Raw genomic sequence first — 18,901 nt, 5'->3', positions numbered from 1 at the left:
TGCTGTCCGGGACTCTCTCCTTAGTGGCTGAGACACAGCAGGTGCCATTGGCTCCCACTGCTCTTAATCAAAGTCAGTGAGCCAATGAGAAGAGAGGTCAGTGGTAGCCCATCCCCCCGTATAGTTAGAACACGTCCCTAGGACACACTTAACCCCTTGATCTCCCCCTAGTGTTTAACCCCTTCCCTGCCAGTGTAATTTACACAGTAATCAGTGCATTTTTATAGCACTGATCGCTGTATAAATGACATTGATCCCAAAATGGTGTCAAAAGTATCCGATGTGTCCGCCATAATGTCGCAGTCACAATAAAAATCGCAGATCGCTGCCATTACTAATAAATAAAATAATAATATAAATGCCATAAATCTATCCCCTAATTTGTAGACGCTATAACTTTTGCCCAAACCAATAAATATATGCTTATTGCTATAATTTTTTTTATTTCTATTTTACCAAAAATATGTAGAAGAAAACATATCGGCCTAAACTGATAAAGAAATCTTTATGTATGTATGAGAGAGAGAGAGAGTGTGTGTGTGCATATATAATATATTTTTGGGGGATATTCTAGCAAAAAGGAAGCGCAGTACAGGGTGGACGCTATCTGCGACGGGGGGACAGTATTCAACACAACACCGGAAGTGAAAGGACATCTCAGCTTAGAAAGTGCAGCCTGATGGTAGATGGCACACTCTTTTGTTCTTGTGACAACTGTCAAAGTTTAGATTTTTCGATCACTTTTTATGCCAGTGAGAGTGGTCCAAAACTTAAAAAAAAAAAATTGCTATACAAACATTTTTAGCTTCGTGTGATAACAGTGTATCAAAGGCTGGCACAGACATAACTGTGATAGATTTAAGTCGGGGACTGGATGGGAGTGGTGGGCAAAAACATCACTTTCCTGTAATTGAGAATTGCCTTTCTGAGCTCTAATTTATTGTAAACACATAATCTAAAATTGAGATAAAGATGTTCAGATTCGTACGAGAGACAAATGTTTCTGCCTTACAGGATGTGCAAGTAAACCATACCGCAGATGTTTCCTGTATATCCCTGATTGTGTTATGACACATAGCTACAGATCGGTTCGACTGATTTCCTTTTGTGCTTATAGAGCCACTAAACTGCAAACAAAGAGAGTTTGACTGCAGGGTGCTTGTGTATATATTGTAGTTACTCAAATGTGTGGGAAAAAAAATTACACCACTAAAGAATAACTTAATCTTGAACATACAGAGCCTGCTGGTATTGTCTTCCATTTTGGCCTGGGAGCTAAAAGGCATTCTGAATTTGCCTGTCTTGCTTGCTGCCCCAAACTAAAAAAGTTAGGTTAATTTTAATAGTTTATCTTAGCTGGAGGGAGACAGGTTAGGGGCAGTAAAGCTATTATCACTTCCCATAGAGCAGTGATGGTGAACCTTGGCACCCCAGATGTTTTGGAACTACAGTTCCCATGATGCTCATGCACTCTGCATTGTAGTTGAGCATCATGAGAAATGTAGTTCCAAAACATCTGGGGTGCCAAGGTTCGCCATCTGCCATAAAGCTTTAAAAACTGATTCCCATAGTGCTCCAGTTCTGGGTAACTTGTACTTAAAGCAGAACTCCAGCCTTGCTGAATGGCAAACTTGGGGAAGGTAGGAGATCATGTTCTTCTGTGCTCTGTAGTTCCTCTGTAATAGGCTGCTGAGCTTGCTGAAAAACCGTTGTTGCCTGCTGACTTCCTGTCTGTAAGGCCGCTGGCTTCTATCCCTCTCTTAGGCTCAGCCAGCAGTCTGACATGCCCCCTTGTAGTCCTCAGAAAGAACAGGGAGGAAGCAGACATGTTGTGGGCAGAAGGGGTCTCACAGCCCCTGGTTTGTGCTGCCCAAGAAGGTGTCCTCCTCCTCCTCTCTCCTCCCTCCCTCCTCTGCTCCTATCAGCAATCCGCCCCCACTCCACCTCCACTCTGTCCCCCCCAGCACCGCCTGCTATCTCCGCACAGAGCAGGCATTATCAGTAATTACTTGTATGACACAGCAGGGATCTCCCACTGTGTCAGGTATTGTTATATGAGAACACCGATTGCTGATCTCACGCCCCCTCACCATTATAGGAACAGTTCGCTGTCAATAATAACGGGGGGCGGGGCATCAGCGATTGGTGTTCTCACATACAATACCTGACCCAGCGGGAGATCCCCCGCTGTGTGTTAAACAAGTAATTATTGATAATAATCCTGGCTTTACACTGGTGGTCCTTGACATGGAGGTCCCTGACATTCGGGAACCTGTTGGTCCCTGACAAGCGACACTGGTGGTCCCTGACATGGTGGTCCCTGACAAGCAGCATTGGTGGACACTGATAAGCTGCAATGGTTTGCATTTATATTAAATGCATTCACTGTATTTAAATGTATTTATTAAATGCATTAAATATTGTATTAATATGCATTTATATGAAAATGCTTTGCATTTTATAAGGCTGTAACCTATCATACCGTGTGTTATTCATGGCTTATGTATGAGTTTACATTTACAAGTCTAGTGTACCTCCCACATTCATTCCCATCCCAAGTATTCATGGGAAATGTAGGCTGATTACAGTTAGAGAGAGAAGAGGCATTTTTTGAATCACAAAGTTGACTTATTGAAAATTCAATCAGGCAAATCTCTTAAACTGTAAGAAATTTCACAAATGTGATAACTTTTTATTGTTTTGTGTGGGGGGTGTACTAAGGTGAGATTTTTTTTTTTTTAAATCCCGGAGTTCTGCTTTAAGCAAATTCTGGGTTGCTTTGGCCCCCACAATGCATGCAGAGTTGCTGTGGATCGTATCACCAAACATGCTGACTTTACTCTACCCTGTTTGTGACCTTTGCTATTCATCACTGTGCTACATTGACTGGCAATTTCATGGCCATGCAACGCTGTACGCAAATATATATATATATATATATATATATATATATATATATATATATATATATATTATATTATATTTATAGTTTAATTTGTGTACAGTGTCACGTGGCCATGAAATTGCCAGTCAAAGTGTGTGTAATATAGATGGATAGATAGTGTGTGTGTGTGTGTGTGTGTGTGTGTGTGTGTGTATATTCACAAATGGAGCTTTATGTTGGTGGTATTTGATGACCGCTGGGTGTTTTACCAAAAATTTCGAAAAAAATAATTTTATTTCTGTTATAAAACCATATCCAATAAAATCAAATGTCTTCAAAAATCTAGGCCAAAATGTATTCTGCTACAGGTTTTTGATAAAAACCAAACTGCGTTTTTGAGGACACTATACTATTGGGGATGCTAGTATAGTTCTGGTTGTGATCAAGATACTGATCCATACAGACATTATACTAGTAATGGTGGGGATCAGAAACCTCTAGTGTGATTGTGATGATGTGGCGAACAATCTAGCGCTAACTGACACTGGCTGTGGGGATGGATGCTCAATGACACTGGTGTCGCTAGTGACACTAATACAGTCATTAGTGATAACACTGTACTAATGGCACTGGATAGGAAGGGATTAATATCCAGGAGCAATCAAGGGGTTAACTGTGCCAAGCAAGTCTAATGTGTGCCGTTTTTACTAACAGATCTGTCTACATTTTCTCCTTTTTAACTCGGATTTGATTTTGGGGAGAAGAAACATAAAAATTGCTTCTGTTTGTCAACACCAAGCTCTGTACTGTGGCCAATCAGGAGGTGTATAGCCATAAGCATTGGCTGAACCTACTAACAAATAATCAGGGGGTGCGCGCATTGCACACTAGGAAGTACACTGCGTCATATGGCCTGGCTGTGCTTCTCGCTCGCAGTATATCTACTGTGAGTGTGTCAACCAAAGGTTAAATTACTTTCATTTGTAGTGTTGAGGTGTGTGTGTGTGTGTGTGTGTGTGTGTGTGTGTGTGTGTTTTGTTTTTTTTAGATTGTCTAGTTCCAGACCTTAGATCCTATAATCGGCATATTTATCTTAACACATTGGCACAATATCGCACAATAGCATTCCCCGGTCAACCATTTTGTTAAATTTTTACCCCAACATTTGCAGTTTACAACTATCAATGCTTCCGGCTCCTACTCTCTGCTGCTTCCCTGAACTTCTGGTCTCCACAGGAAAGAGTTAACAGTGCATTTTAAATTGGTCTGTTAGCTTAGAGAAGGGAGTGGGGAGCAGGGGAGTCCTTTTTCTATCATAAGGCTGCATGTTTCTATTGATGCACAGAGCATAGGGAGAAACAGATCTAATCCCTACATCAGGGATATGCAATTAGCGGACCTCCAGCTGTTGCAGAACTACAAGTCTCATGAGGCATAGCAAGACTCTGACAGCCACAGTCATGACACCCAAGGCAGATGGGACAACAGCTGGAGGCCCACTAATTGCATATCCCTGCCCTACATGTATGAAAGGGTGACTCCACAGGATGCTGACGAGAAAGGCGCCACCCTAAAATATGAAACCTGGGGCAGCAGACTTGGCACCAGCTTAAACGGGAACATAGGCAAAAATGAAAAGAAAGCTACATTCTCAGTAAGTGTTTACATTAGCTGCTGAAAGTGCTTACAAAGTTGAGGGTTTAATATCACGTAAAGCTGCTGCAAAATACATACAAATGAATCCATCTTCAGGGTGAGTGCAAGTGAACCACATTATACGCATTATGTTAATTATGTATCTAATTTGACTGATGACCCAGAGTATATAATCTCATCATTTAAAGTTTACTTCTAGGTAAAGTATAACCCATGTTATAATGCGTGTTCCTGGCAGCCAAAGTAATAATTCATTGCCCCTATTACTGTGGGTTTCTCAGCTAATTGCTGTTTAATGTTAGCAGTGTTTGACAAGGGAGGCAACATCCAACACAGGAGGAGGATGGGGCTAAAATGGGTAAAATGAGTATGAAGGATGTCACTCTTAGCAATCTAGGTTTGTTCATCTACCTAGAATTCTGCTTTTAATTTACTTTTGGTATTTTTGCAAAAAAAAAAAAAACAGAACTGATCAATCAGAATCCTCAGATATTCTGAGTTACCGTTAAATATATACCTGCAGCAAAATTATAACGTTCCTCTGTTTCTTTTTTGTTTTTTTTTCTTCTAGGTTCTGAAGATTTTGAATGTATTCATATCTGATACTTTTACATAAGTGCTAAGTGGCTTAGTGAATTAGCAAACTGCACTGCTTTTACTTGAGCATACGAAACCAAGGAATTAAGCCAAGTCTCTGTCATGGAAACTCTGTCCCAGGATTCTCTATTAGAGTGCCAAATTTGTTTCAATTATTACAGTCCTCGAAGAAGGCCAAAATTACTTGATTGCAAGCACACGTGCTGTTCGGTTTGCCTGCAGCAAATGAGGGCTAGCCAGAAAGACCTTAGATGCCCTTGGTGCCGAGGTGTTACAAGGTTACCTCCTGGATATTCTGTATCCCAGCTACCTGACGATCCAGATGTAGTGGCAGTCATTGCAATTCCTCACACTTCAGAAAACACCCCGGTCTTCATTAAATTACCAAGCAATGGATGCTATATGTGGCCACTTCCTGTCACCAAAGAAAGGGCTCTGTTGCCTGGTGATATAGGTTGCAGATTACTACCAGGAAATCAGCAAAAACCAGTCACCCTGGTGACCATGCCAATGGAACAGCAACCTCTACAAGATACTATGGCACAGGATATTGCAGAGGAGGAACATGAGAGAAGGGGTGTTGTGAAAAGTTCAACCTGGTCTGGAGTTTGCACTGTCATTTTGGTAGCATGTGTTTTGGTCTTCCTACTTGGAATTGTCCTGCACAACATGTCCTGTATCTCTAAGCGCTTCACTGTCATTTCATGTGGTTGAAATGGATTCTTCCTATACTCTTTACCACATGTATGTTAAAATAAAAGCATATACAGAAGCATTGTATTATGAAACAAATATCAACTGCAAAAGGGTGGGAACTTGTTAACTTCTGGAGTTCTGGGGCACAAGAGAGAGACGTCCCAGCTTTCCCCTCTAACAGATTGGTTAGAGTTAATGAAGATTGCATGCACAGTCATCATTCCTTCTTAAACGGGACACGTATGGTACATTTGACTGTAGGGTAGTACGATGACTTCTTAGCTCATTGTGGTATGGCCATATCCACCAGACATTGATTAAGCAACTTTTTCCTTGAGATTTAGTTTAACATGAGTATAATTAGCAGATCTCTGGTAAATGTGATGGATGGAGAAAAGTCAATAGAGGGAACGCTCAGTCATTATAACAGAAACCAAGCAGATATCAAAACAAGCCGTTCTTTTCCTTAGTGAGTACATCAATAATCTGTATCTGCATACATCTCAGGTCTCCTTTTACTGACATGGCTGTTATAGGAACATAATGTTTTGTGGTACATTAAACATTGTACTGCCTTCAATTGATTGTCACATATTATCAATATCCTGCATTTTTTCAGGTGCCTATAAAACAGATGAGGCTGAATGTACTATATGTAGGGTTAAGGTTTCAGGCTTATCTGTGTATCTGTGTGGTGCAAGTAAAACACGGCGGTACATGTCTTGCACGTGATGATCAGGGATGACACAAACTCCTCTTCTTGCAATACAGATGATATTAACGATATACTGAAATATAATACTTGGTGGACCTTGGCACTTCTTAATTATTGCCAACAAGTGTTATGTGGAGCAAGGCTTTGTTTATTAAATATAGAATCCATATTCAATCAGAATGATGTAACATATTGTAAAACTTTTTTTGCATTCCAAAAAAAACGAATACTTTTATTTTGTCAAATGTCAAATTTCTAAGCCGATCTGTATGTAATAAAAAAATGTTGGGTGTCTTTTGGTTCTCTGACTTAACTTAAAAACCCATCTTGACAACTAAAAGGGATGTGTGATGAGTATCAAAGGTCATGTTTCTGCAATTTTAGCAACAAAGCAAGAGAATGTAATGATAGTTTATGGATGGATGAGTAGTAATTATTATGCTATTATTCGTATGGCATTGTCTTTGTGAAGCTGGCCCATCGATAAATATGATTAAAGTTGTGGGTTATAAAAATAGATGAACTGTCAACATTACAATTTCCATTTTTGTAATATTTTCTGCCACATTTTTATTGCAGACTATTTACAGCTGTAAAACAAATATGTGACCGATCCTTTTCATGTGTTTTTTTTTTTTTCTTTTTTTTTTTTTTCCCTTCTGCATTTTTTTTCCAGTTATATCTCCTGTATATACTTAAGATTATAGAATAATTAAACATACATTTGCATATTTATTTGCCTGTATGGAGTACCGTACATAAAAGTGTAAATACAGTATTACATTTTCTTACAATAAAATCTGCAAAAATTGCTACGAAGCTTAAATAAATGGAAAATTTCCGGGGCTGTGTTTTTATAAGCATTCTGTGAAAGCAAGGAAAACTTTGTTTTTTTGAGGCTATTGTGTATGTAGTGCAAAAGAGAGTGAAGTAGAATACATGAAGGCTCAGAGCAGATGAAAATTCCAATACAGGAGGCATTTTTAAACTAAGCCTGCTCCTTGTCTATACTGGGGACAGGAACAGGTTCACTTTACATAGTAGGTGAGGTTGAAAAAAGACACAAGTCCATCAAGTCCAACCTATGTGTGTGATTATAAGTCAGTATTACCTTGTATATCCCTGTATGTTTTGGTCGTTCAGGTGCTTATCTAATAGTTTTTTTTAAAACTATCGACGCCCCTCCGCTAAGACCACCGCTTGTGGAAGGGAATTCCACATCCTGGCCGCTCTTACAGTAAAGAACCCTCTATGTAGTTTATGGTTAAACCTCTTTTCTTCAAAATTTAATGAGTGACCACGTATTTTGTTAAACTCTCTTCTGTGAAAAAGTTGTATCCCTATTGTGGGGTCACTAGTAGGGTATTTGTAAATTTTAAACCATATCCCTTTTTAAGCATCTATTCTTGAGAGAGAGAGTAAGTTCAGTGCTCGCAACCTTTCTTCATAACTAATATCCTCCAGACCCTTTATTAGCTTTGTTGCCCTTCTTTGTACTCACTCCATTTCCAGTACATCCTTCCTGAGGACTGGTGCCCAGAACTGGACAGCATACCCCCTAGGTGTGGCCAGACCAGAGTCTTGTAGAATGGGAAAATTATCACTTTATCCCTGGAGTTAATCCTTTTTTTTTTAATGCATGCCAATATTCTGTTTGCTTTGTTAGCAGCAGCTTGGTATTGCATGCCTTTGAGCCTATCATCTACTAGGACCCACAGGTCCTTTTCCATCCTAGATTCCCCCAGAGGTTCTCCCCCTAGTGTATAGATTGCCTTCATATTTTTGCCACCCAAATGCATTATTTTAAATTTTTCTACATGAAACGTAATTTGCCATGTAGTTGCCCACCCCATTAATTTGTTCAAATCTTCTTGCAAGGTTTCCACATCCTGCGGAGAAGTTATTGCCCTGCTTAGCTTAGTATCATCCGCAAATACAGAGATTGAACTGTTTAGCCCATCCTCCAGGTCGTTTAAGACTAGATTAAATAGTATTGGTCCCAGCATAGAACCCTGTGGGACCCCACTACCCACTCCTGACCATTCCGAGTATTCCCCATTTATCACCACCCTCTGAACTCACCCTTGTTGCCAGGTTTCAATCCATGTACTCACCCTATGGTCCATGCCAACAGACCTTATTTTGTACAGTAAATGTTTATGGGGAACTGCGTCAAATGCTTTTGCAAAATCCAGATGCACCATGTCTATGGGCCTTCCTTTTATCTAGATGGCAACACACTTTCTCTCAGAAGGTTAATAGATTGGTTGGCAAGAATGATTTTTCATGAATTCATGCGGATTACTGCTAATGATACCAGTTTCATTACTAAAATCTTGTATATAGTTCCTTGCTTGCATAATCTTGATGTTAGGCTAACTGGTCTGCAATTCCCAGGGATGTATTTTGGGCCCTTTTTAAATATTGATGCTACATTGGCTTTTCTCCAATCCGCTAGTACCATTTCAGTCAGTAGACTGTCAGGGAACTCATTGTTCCTAATTTTTACTAAGTACCCTTGGGTGCAAGCCATCCAGTCTTGGTGATTTATTAATGTTAATTTTCCCAAGTCTAGATCTAATTATGTCCTCTGTTAGCCATATGGGTGCTTCATGTGCAGTTTTGGTTACTAAAGCTCCCTGATTTCCTTGTGAAGACCGAGGAGAAAAAAAAATGAAATACCTTCGCCATCTCCCCATCTTTGTAACCGGATGTCCTTCCTCATTCTTTATGGGGCCAATATGGTCCTTTTTTTTTTTTTTCTGCTCTCCTCCCACTATGTCTCTTGCCCTAATTGCACCCCTACATTTCTTGTTGCATTCTTTATAAAGTCTGAATGCTGATGATGATCCCTCAACCTTTTTTTAAAGGCCTTCTCCTTTGCTTTAATATGCATTGTAGTTAAGCCATTAATTACTTTTGTTTGCTCTTTTATATTTATTACCCAATGGGATGCACTGGCTAATGCCCATATTTAATATGCTTTTAAAGCAAACCCATCTTTCCTTCGTGTTATTTGTTCCTAAGATTTTATGCCTTCTAGCAAGGTTTGTAGTTTAGGCTAGTTGGCTCTTTTGAAATTCAGTGTCTTTGTATTCCCCTTATGTATCCTAGTTGTGTGATTTATACTGAAGTCTATTGACCCGTGATCGTTTCCTAAAGTGCCCCGTATTTCCACATCCATGATCAGGTCTTTATTGTTGGTAATCAGTAGATCTAGTAACGCTTTATTTCTAGTTGGTGCGTCTACCATCTGACCCATGAAATTGTCTGCAAGACATTTAGGAACTGGCGAGCCTTAGGCAAATGCGTTGTTCCCTCCACCCAGTCTGTCTGGATAATTAAAATCCCCAATTATGCTGACACTTCCTATACTTGCTGCTTATCCAAATTGTGGTAGGAGGTGCCTATAGCATACTCTCAGTAGTATTTTCCCCTTAGCTTTGTCCTTTCGGAGCTCTACCCATAAGGATTCCATCTCTTCCCTAGCTCTCTTAGGGATGTCATCTCTCACATTCACTTGTACATTATTCTTGATAGATAGAGATAGATAGATAGATAGATAGATAGATATAGATATCTATCTAATTCCCACAAAATGCAATTCCTTCACTTACAACAGTATCTCTAGTTCACTCATCTTGTCTGCCAGGCTCCTGGCATTGGTGAACATGCCACATAGTTTAGACCGGTTGTATACTATCCTCTTATTGGGTGTTCCAAGATTGCAACTACAACTTGTTACTATACTTGCCTTGGATTTATGTGCTTTAGTCAACTTACCACTAATTCCCCCAATACTACCCTCTGGAATATGTTCCACGCTAACTATTTCTACCTTTTGGACCCTCCCTGTCACCTAGTTTAAAAACCCCTTTAAATTTTTGACCATGTTTACTCCGAAATGATCTGCACCCTCCTGAGTCAGCCCAGTCCTCAAGGAACCCAAACCCCTCCTTACTACACGAGCTCCTCAGCCACTTGTTTACCTCCCAAATCTCCCTCTGCCTTTCGGTTGTGGCTCGAGGTACCGGTAGTATTACTCAGAATATTACCTATTTGGAGGTCCTTTTCCTCAATTTAGCTCCCAAGTCCCTAAAATCGTTCTTTAGGAAACTCCATCTGCCTCTGATTTTGTCATTGGTGCCAATGTTGCCCAGCACAAATTCATCCCATACACAGGGCTGTGAATCCAGTGTAAAGATGGCCATACATGGATCCAAATTTGGTGAAGCTGAATTTTGATTCATGCATTGCCACTGGGGTTGAACAACTTTTGGATAAAAGCAATAGGCAGCAGTGCTGATCTGTGTATTCTGACAGCAGGGAAGTCTCCTTGTTGTCAGAATACAATAGCACAGTAGGCCGGATTCGCCCATCCACTTTGAATGTGTGTGTGATGGGGGAATCGGATCAGTTTTTTTTGTTCAACCCAGTGGTTAAATGAAAAATATTTCCCATGTATGGATAGCTATTTATATCCCTTTTGTAGAGTGAAACTTTTCTGCCAGAACGAGAGAGAATTATTTACCACAAAGAGTCCTGTTTAGGCTAGGTAGGATACATTTCACTCCCTGTAGACAGTCCGGGTGCCACTTTATTTCTGGGAACAATAGCGATGGAACACAGCTTTCTAAACTGTCAAATAATTTTGTCTTCTGAGAATTGTCTGGCATTGCAGCCAAAAGTGACTTCATCTAGAGCAGTGTTTCTCAACTCCAATCCTCCAGGTGCCCCGACAGGTCATGTTTTCAGGATTTCCCCCAGATGAAATGGCTGTGGTAATTACTAAGGCAGTAAAACTGATCAAATGACCTGTGAAAAGTAATGGAGAGCCTGAAAACATGACCTATTGGGGCACCTTGAGGACCGGAGTTGAGAAACACTGATCTAGAGTATCATAAACTATCTAGGGACATTTAGATTACACTCAAAAAAGTGCCCTTTTCAAACATATTAATACATATTAACAACTTGTACCTTGGTGAATTTAAACTGAAAGTGGTCCTACACTGAGGCCTAGAGCACTCCAGGAGCAATGTTGAAACATCTCTGCACAAGAGTTTTAGTAGTTGCAGTCATCCTAAAGGGAACCCATTAGAGTAGAAATTTGACAGCTATTGGTGACTTGATCCTGAAGGTGTATGCCAGTAGTCTCCAAACTTTTCAAAGGGCCAGTTTACTGTCCTTCTGACTTTGGGGGGTGGGGGCAGATTGTGGCCAGTGGGGGTAGTAAATGTCTCAGGCCATCAGCATGGCCTTGGGCTTTGTCAGTAGGAGGAGTAGTGCCCTAACAGTGGTATTATTTGGAGGAATGGTACCCCATCATTGGTCTCAGTGAAAAGAATAGTGCCCCATCATTTCATATTAGTGGGGGGAATAATGCCCCATCAATGATATTAGTGGGAGGAATAATGCCCCTTCAATAATGTCAGTGGCAGGATTTATTCCCTACAGTAGGTGTCAGTGGGAGGAATAGTACCTCATCATTGGAAGAAATAGTGTCCCAAGGGCCAGATAAAGACTAGCGAAGTGCCGCATCCAGCCCTCAGGCCACAGTTTGGAGACCACTGGTGGTCTATTATATTACTTTGCTTTACTATTCATATATTACTGACCTTGTGTAAGCTTCCATATTTCTATCCAACAGGTTCCTGCTGCTAAACCATTATTGCTAGTCATAATATATACTTGTAGATTACAATCCAGATTTATGTTTGCATAACACTTCGTTAAATCTGTGAAGAATATTTTAGAGCTTGGTGTTGATTTAGTAAAGGCAAATAGGCTGTTCATTTTGCAAGTGTATTTTATCTAAAGCTTAATGACTGTGGTGGCGTTTCACCTCACAAAAAAGCATCAATCGTATGCAAAGAAGAGAAAAATAAATAAATAAATCTTTGCTTGTACATGATTGGATGATGTAGGTCAGCACAGCTTCACCTCATTCACTAAGCTCTGGGCATAATTCCCTTGCAAAGCATATTTACCTTTCGCAAATCCATCCCTTTTGTCTCCATTTTAAAAACTGAACTATGAGGCCTATTGGTAAAGAAATGTATTAATGTGTCCTGCCAATCTTCATTGTCTTGAGATAATCTTGCTAAAAAAAATCTTCTGTATCCAGCATGTCTGGGAGTGCTAGATATCTGGTTTCCACTCTGTGGTTTCATCTGCCATACCCAACATTACTACAGAGCACAGTAGTGACGTAGGAACCGGCATCACAGTGCTGAAAGGGGAGCCAGGCATCTTTGACTCCTGGAAATGTGTCAGACGCTAAAGATTCTTCTTTATGATTTCTTCAAGACCACAAAGATCAGCGGTTTAAGCAGTGGGACAGTAACAGTTCTTTTTTTTACACGTAGGCCACTTTCTTGGCTGGTGTGTTTTTTTTTTTGTTTGTTTGTTTTTTTACCGTATCAGCGTCTCTTAATTAAAATGTAAAAAAGGGTTCTGTATTGATTTTGGAAATAAGAGATGTGACTCAGGTAAGAATTTACAAACTGTCATCATAGCCAATCAAAAAGTATCTCTTCCATCCATAAAGCAGGCTTCTGTATATTTGTTTACGCTCTTCAAAACTTCTTGATGTGAAATAAAACCCTTTCAGTTTAATCCATTTATTGTGTTATAGCCTCTACTCTGTAAGAAGAGTGCATTATCCGGAGGAATTAACACGCATGATCTAGTGCAAACTGCAAGGCAAAAATTGTACACATTGTGCAATGCTATACAGTTTGCTCTATAGCACGTGTTCATTTTTCAATCGTTGTGCTAGAGGCTGACTTTTTTCAAACTACAGATATAAATCTGTTTCCTTTAATTACGCATGTAGAGCTTTTGTATATGTTTCAGGGTATGCACAGATAAAAAATTGTTTTGTTCACCTGTTATTTGTTATTAAATTCTTCCATTTAGCTTGTATTTCTTGTTTGTTTATTTATAATGCTTAGTAAATGAAACAAGTAAAACTGTTCATAATTCAGGTCATGCATGCAACCATCTGCTGCATATCTCAAATGGAATCAGAATAAAGTAGCAGGGCCTCTGGGCTTCAGCTGCTCTCCAAATGATTCCCAGAGAGATTCCCAGTACAAAAATGGAACTTAAAATTAATGTGAAATCCAGATATGTGTCAAGATTTCACCAAATTGCACACAAAAGGAGAGAGAACAATATTTGGCTGCACATAAAAAAAAAAACAAAAAAACAAAAGTGTTGGAAGTATGGAAAATGGGGTCAGTGCATGCTGTAATTCTTTTAAATGACCCAGGGCCTTTGGTATTCTTTCACGTGACTTTAAGGCCTGTTTCACACGGGCTTCATCTTTTACAAATGCAATGAACAGCAAGCTTTAAAAAAAACATTTTCAGAGCTTTCAATAAGCGTTGTTGATCCTTTTAAAGTGACAATCAACACTCCCATTAAGATCTGCGTATAACATTTCCAAACAGGAGTTAAATGGGGTTTTTTAACCTCACTGGTGGTATGATTATGTCAGATTTTTGCATCTCAAAGTGGTACAATTATTTTGTATAGAATTGTGGCGTTTTATATTGTAGGTCTGTAATTCTTAGCAATAACACACTTAAATGTGTCCAAAAAAGAGTCTAAGGCTGCGTACACACGACCGGACTTTTCGGACAATTCGATCATGTGTGTCTCCATGCCCTGCGTGCAGGGCATTTGACAAAGCACCGGAGACAAAAAGGATGTGAAATAAATTCATACAGTAATGTAAGATTACAGTGTACTGTATGTATTATGATCTTTCACTTTTTTGAGTTTGCCACCGGGCTCCACCCCCATGTGTTGCGACGCTCACAAGGAATGGACCCCTGCACAGAGAGGCATCGGGCGGAGGATAAAGCCCACAGACACAGTGGGTGGCCATCCCAGGATCCTTGGGACAAGCTAAGTATACCGCACCAGGATCCTGCAATGCAATCCCGAGTGTGGCTCGAGGTTACCACTAATGATGCTGAAATTTAACCTCAAGCCACACTTGAGAAAACTGCAAGGGAGGTTAAAGGCTTAGAGAGAGCTGCTCAAAGTTTGCTGAAAGTTTCATAAAAGTTTTGTCATTCACACTGCTTAAAAATTAACTGAAGCTTATGTGAAGAAGAAGTCAATGATAAATATATATTTAAAAACCCATGAACATATCAAGGAATACCAAGAACATTTTCAGATATCACACCTTCCTTCTTTTTTTTTTTCTCTTGTACTTTAAGCATACTTTCCAACAGTCCCGAATTGTGTGGGACTGTCCCTTATTCTAACCTGAATCTTGTAGCCCCATGTACAGAAGCTGTGTGCTCCTCCTTACCTTCTAAGTGCTAATCATTCATTCAGCCAATGCGCATTAACATTTACCACAAATGATATAACCGGCAGTAATGTTGACTGTATGTAATCAATTACATTTAGGATATATGTGGCATATCATATATTATTTTAGTACATTTTGAATAGCCTCATAATACTGCCTGGAGGTGAAGAAAGGGCAAGCTTTGTAATGTGAAGGGTAAAAAAAATTGTGCCAGAGGAACACATGCATGGGGCACAGGTCAAGTCACAGTCAGGACATTCCATGAATGATAATTATTACAAGTTATTGTGCTTTAAACAACCTGTCAAACCATCAATTGGCTGGTGTAATAACTGATCACAAATGCAGCACCAAGGCAACTGCAGGTCAAGCAGAAGCTAACAGGGCAACTTCCTTGTTTGTAAAGGTGAGCAGGGTTTAATTCTGCTTTAAGGTGTAATATTAGATTGATGTAAGCACAGCTTACACAATTTAAAGCTCTGTAAAACAAACCTTTTAACACCTTCTCTCTTGGCCTTTAGCAGAATGACGAACGGGCGGGGGCTCCATTGTCCAGACTGGATGTCATATGACGTCTTTCAGAACAAGCCACTGTGTGCGCCTTGGGGGAGTTTGCAGAGCGGCAATCAGTGGTGCTATTTGTCACCTGGAAACACAGTATCTCTGATTACGGTAAAAAGCCTATGACATAGGCTTTTTACCACAGGATCAGCTGTGTCCAAACACAGCTGATTAAAGTGTAAATAAGAAGTGCCACTTATCGGCATTCTTCTATTCACTGCTGACAGGGCATGAGTAGGGGAAAGCTGATAAGCTGCTCTCCTGACGGGGGGTTGATGCCAATCAGTGCCCATTATTTATGCCAATCAGTGCTGCCTGTCAGTTTGTATCAGTAATGTCTATCAGTGCCGCCCATCATTGCCCACTATTGCCCATAAAGGCTGTCCATCAGTGCCGCCTATCAGTGCCCATCAGTGCTTCATATTTGTGCCTCCTCATCAGTGCACATCAGTGAAGGAGAAGAAAAACTTTTGAAGTATATAAACTTTAGTCATGTTTTGCAAACCTGCCTCAAAATGAACCTAGGTACGTTTGACTCATGGATTAATTTTTTACTATTGTGCAAAACAAGTGACCATGGTGCAGTTACTAACAGTGTTCATAATGTTTCAGGTTCAGCAGATAATGCTGTTTTATTTCCTTTTTAAATTATTTAGAGAATCAGTTCCATACCCTTATTATTTGCTTTTGGGGTATGCATACCCCCGACTGTGAACCATTGCTATAAAAATTATTGCCAACACCAAATGTAGCCTCACATCTGTCCAATTCTCAGATCTGGTTTAGCTGGTGTAGCTTGCAGTCACAAAATACTGCTATCTAGGAGAGGTGGTAATACAGCCCATAAGGTAGCACTGGGAATTTACTTTCAAAATGTTTTTGAAAACTATTGCCATGGAATTATGACTAAGTAAAGACTTATACTGGTATACTGTATACTAGTGACAGCCCAATGGCAATCATGAGGACCTTACCAGTTCAGACCACTAAACATAACTTAACTTTACCTGCAAACCCTCATAATGCAGGATATTGTCAGTTTGTTAAAAACAAGTGTGTTTACGTGTCAGCATCAGTTCAGCTCCCATTGTACTTCCTGGCCGATACAGATATAAGCTCTGGAGGTCTTCTAGATCCCAGCACTGTGGTTTTGTCTCCACCACCCTCTCTTCCGGTATATTGAAAAAGCAAACTGCCCTTGTTTTTTTGAATGGCCAAGAATGGGGGGGGGGGGGGGCGGGGTAGAGACAGCTAGTTTATAACATGCCGAATAGAGCCTGTATTATGGTGGCTTGCAGCTAAGGTTAAAGCATGTTACTGCTCTGAACTTGCTAAGGTCCTCATTTCCAAAGTAAGGCTTTAAGCATAAGACATTCACTCATAATGTTGTCATAGTTAATGGTTTACTTATACAATTGCCTAATGTAGATAAATTGCTATTTTAGCTACAGTTTGACTAATAATATGTGTTCGTAGTGTATACTATGAGATCTCTGCAAGACATACCTACCACTATAGAATACTAATAGCTCTCATTGCAGTCTTCTGTATGGTTTTGTATGCATAGCCAATTTATCTCAAAGGCTCAGCACGCCCAAATTTGATATTACAGTTAAAAAGAAAAGAAAATCAAAATAGCGCTACCACAGAGGGTCCAATATAAACATCAATTTACTTTTACCAAAATATAATTAACTCACAGTCATAAAGTTAAAAACACCTCTTTATTACATACAAAATAAATAAAATAAAAGCACACCATGGTACTAATCAATTCCTCTAAAACATAACACTTTGGGGTTGATTTACCAAAGGCACTTTGCAACATTCAGTTGCTACAGAGCTTAGTAAGCGAGGTACAGCTTCACTTTGCAAAGAATACCAAATCACATGCAAGGAAAAAAAACAAAAAAAAAAACAGCTATTATGCTTGCACATGATTGGAGGATGGAAGTCAGCAGAGCATCTGCTCATTTTATTAAGTTCTGGAGCAACTGTTCTAGCAGTTTTGAGTCACCACGTATTGGGGTTTGTAGGGGTTGACATTTTTGTTTTATATAGTTTTGAGTCGCCAATTATTAAATAAAGCGATTTGTAGGCCCTTCCAGATATTCTTGATTGTGTACTATTACTGTTCTTTTCTGAATGTTTATGGCAGCCTTCCTTAACCAGGGTAATGTCTTCTGTAGAGAAAGGAGAAGTGCGCCAGACCTAAGTGCAGTATGTATAAAAAGCTTTTATTGAAATAAAATCACACAGCCAAATGGCATTTTACAAGAAACTGGTGGTAATCAGGCATATCTATTAAGTACAGGGAGAGGTATCCAGAGTCACTAGTCCAACTGAGAGGCAGAGATGATACATCGCTGATGAAGAGAAAAGGAGTATGCCAGTATAGTCTCCACAGCAGTTTTTAAATTTGCCGCCTTGCAGATGCTGTAGTAGTGGTGGTTTGTGTTGCATTCAGCGTCCGGTGTTCTGAAAAAACGGAACCGGAAGTGCGCCTCAGCGTGGAACGCACGCTCCGTAGACAGGAAGTGACGTAACGACCAATCCGACCAATCAGAAGATGTGTTTCACAATATCCATTGTTTCATTGTTTACAGCATCTGCAAGGCGGCAAATTTAAAAACTGCTATAGAGACTATACTGGCATACGCCTTTTCTCTTCACTAGTGATTTATCATCTCTTCCACTCCGTTGGACTAGTGACTCTGGATACTTCTCCCTGTACTTAATAGATATGCCTGATTACCACCAGTTTCTTGTGAGTAGCCATTTGGCTGTGTGATTTTATTTCATTAAACGCTTTTTATACATACTGCACTTAGGTCTGGCGCACTTCTCTTTTCTCTGCATTATATTTTTTAGAGAGTGGTGCTTCTCCTCTCAAGATTCTTGCTGCTACTGGTGCATTGAACTTGAACTTTTTAGTGACTATTAGTATATATATATATATATATATATATATATATACCGTATTTTCCGGCGTATAAGACGACCTTTTACACTTAAAAAAACTGAGCAAAAAGGAGGGGTCGTCTTATACGCCGGGTCAGCTGCTGGGATGCCTTCTAGATGTCCGGTAATACTGTATGTAGCTTCGGCTACATACAGTATATACCACTGAACCAATCCCAGTGAGCGATGTATTCAAATGAATACAGAGCCTGCTCGGATTGGAGCAGCAATCTCTGCCAATCCGAGCAGGCTACACACAGTAGCCTGCTCCGATTGGCTTTGAGAGTGAGGCGCGGGCTGATGATGTAACAGCCTCCGCCAATCCCAGCAGGCTTTGTATTCATTAATAGAATACATTGCTCGCCGTGATTGGCTCCAGCACCAGAAGGAAGAAGGAAATGGCTCCAGCAAGAACGAAGAAGAAGAGGGATATGAAGCGTCGGAAGCCTCGGAATCGGGGGTCGTCTTAAACGGTGAGTACGGGCAAAACATTTTA

General features: G+C 40.0%; 1 protein-coding gene across 4 annotated transcripts in view; it reads left to right on the top strand.

Moving 5' to 3' along the window:
* Positions 1-13,468, top strand: part of RNF152 (ring finger protein 152) — an 80,878-nt gene extending 67,410 nt beyond the window's left edge. For all 4 annotated transcript variants that reach the window (XM_077492053.1, XM_077492050.1, XM_077492052.1 and 1 more), the window contains exon 2: positions 5,112-13,468. In XM_077492053.1, the coding sequence (XP_077348179.1) occupies positions 5,240-5,851 (612 nt within the window). In that variant the 5' untranslated portion in view covers positions 5,112-5,239 and the 3' untranslated portion in view covers positions 5,852-13,468. The remainder of the gene's footprint in view (positions 1-5,111) is intronic.
* The last annotated feature ends 5,433 nt before the right edge of the window (positions 13,469-18,901 follow it).

This window comes from Lithobates pipiens, unplaced genomic scaffold (assembly GCF_037356315.1).
Source record: "Lithobates pipiens isolate NorthernLeopardFrog02 unplaced genomic scaffold, aLitPip1_a1.2 Scaffold_19, whole genome shotgun sequence".
In the NCBI taxonomy this organism is placed as follows: domain Eukaryota; kingdom Metazoa; phylum Chordata; class Amphibia; order Anura; family Ranidae; genus Lithobates; species Lithobates pipiens.
The sequence above is the reverse complement of the archived record's forward strand: the minus strand, read 5'-3'. Positions and strand labels throughout refer to the sequence as shown.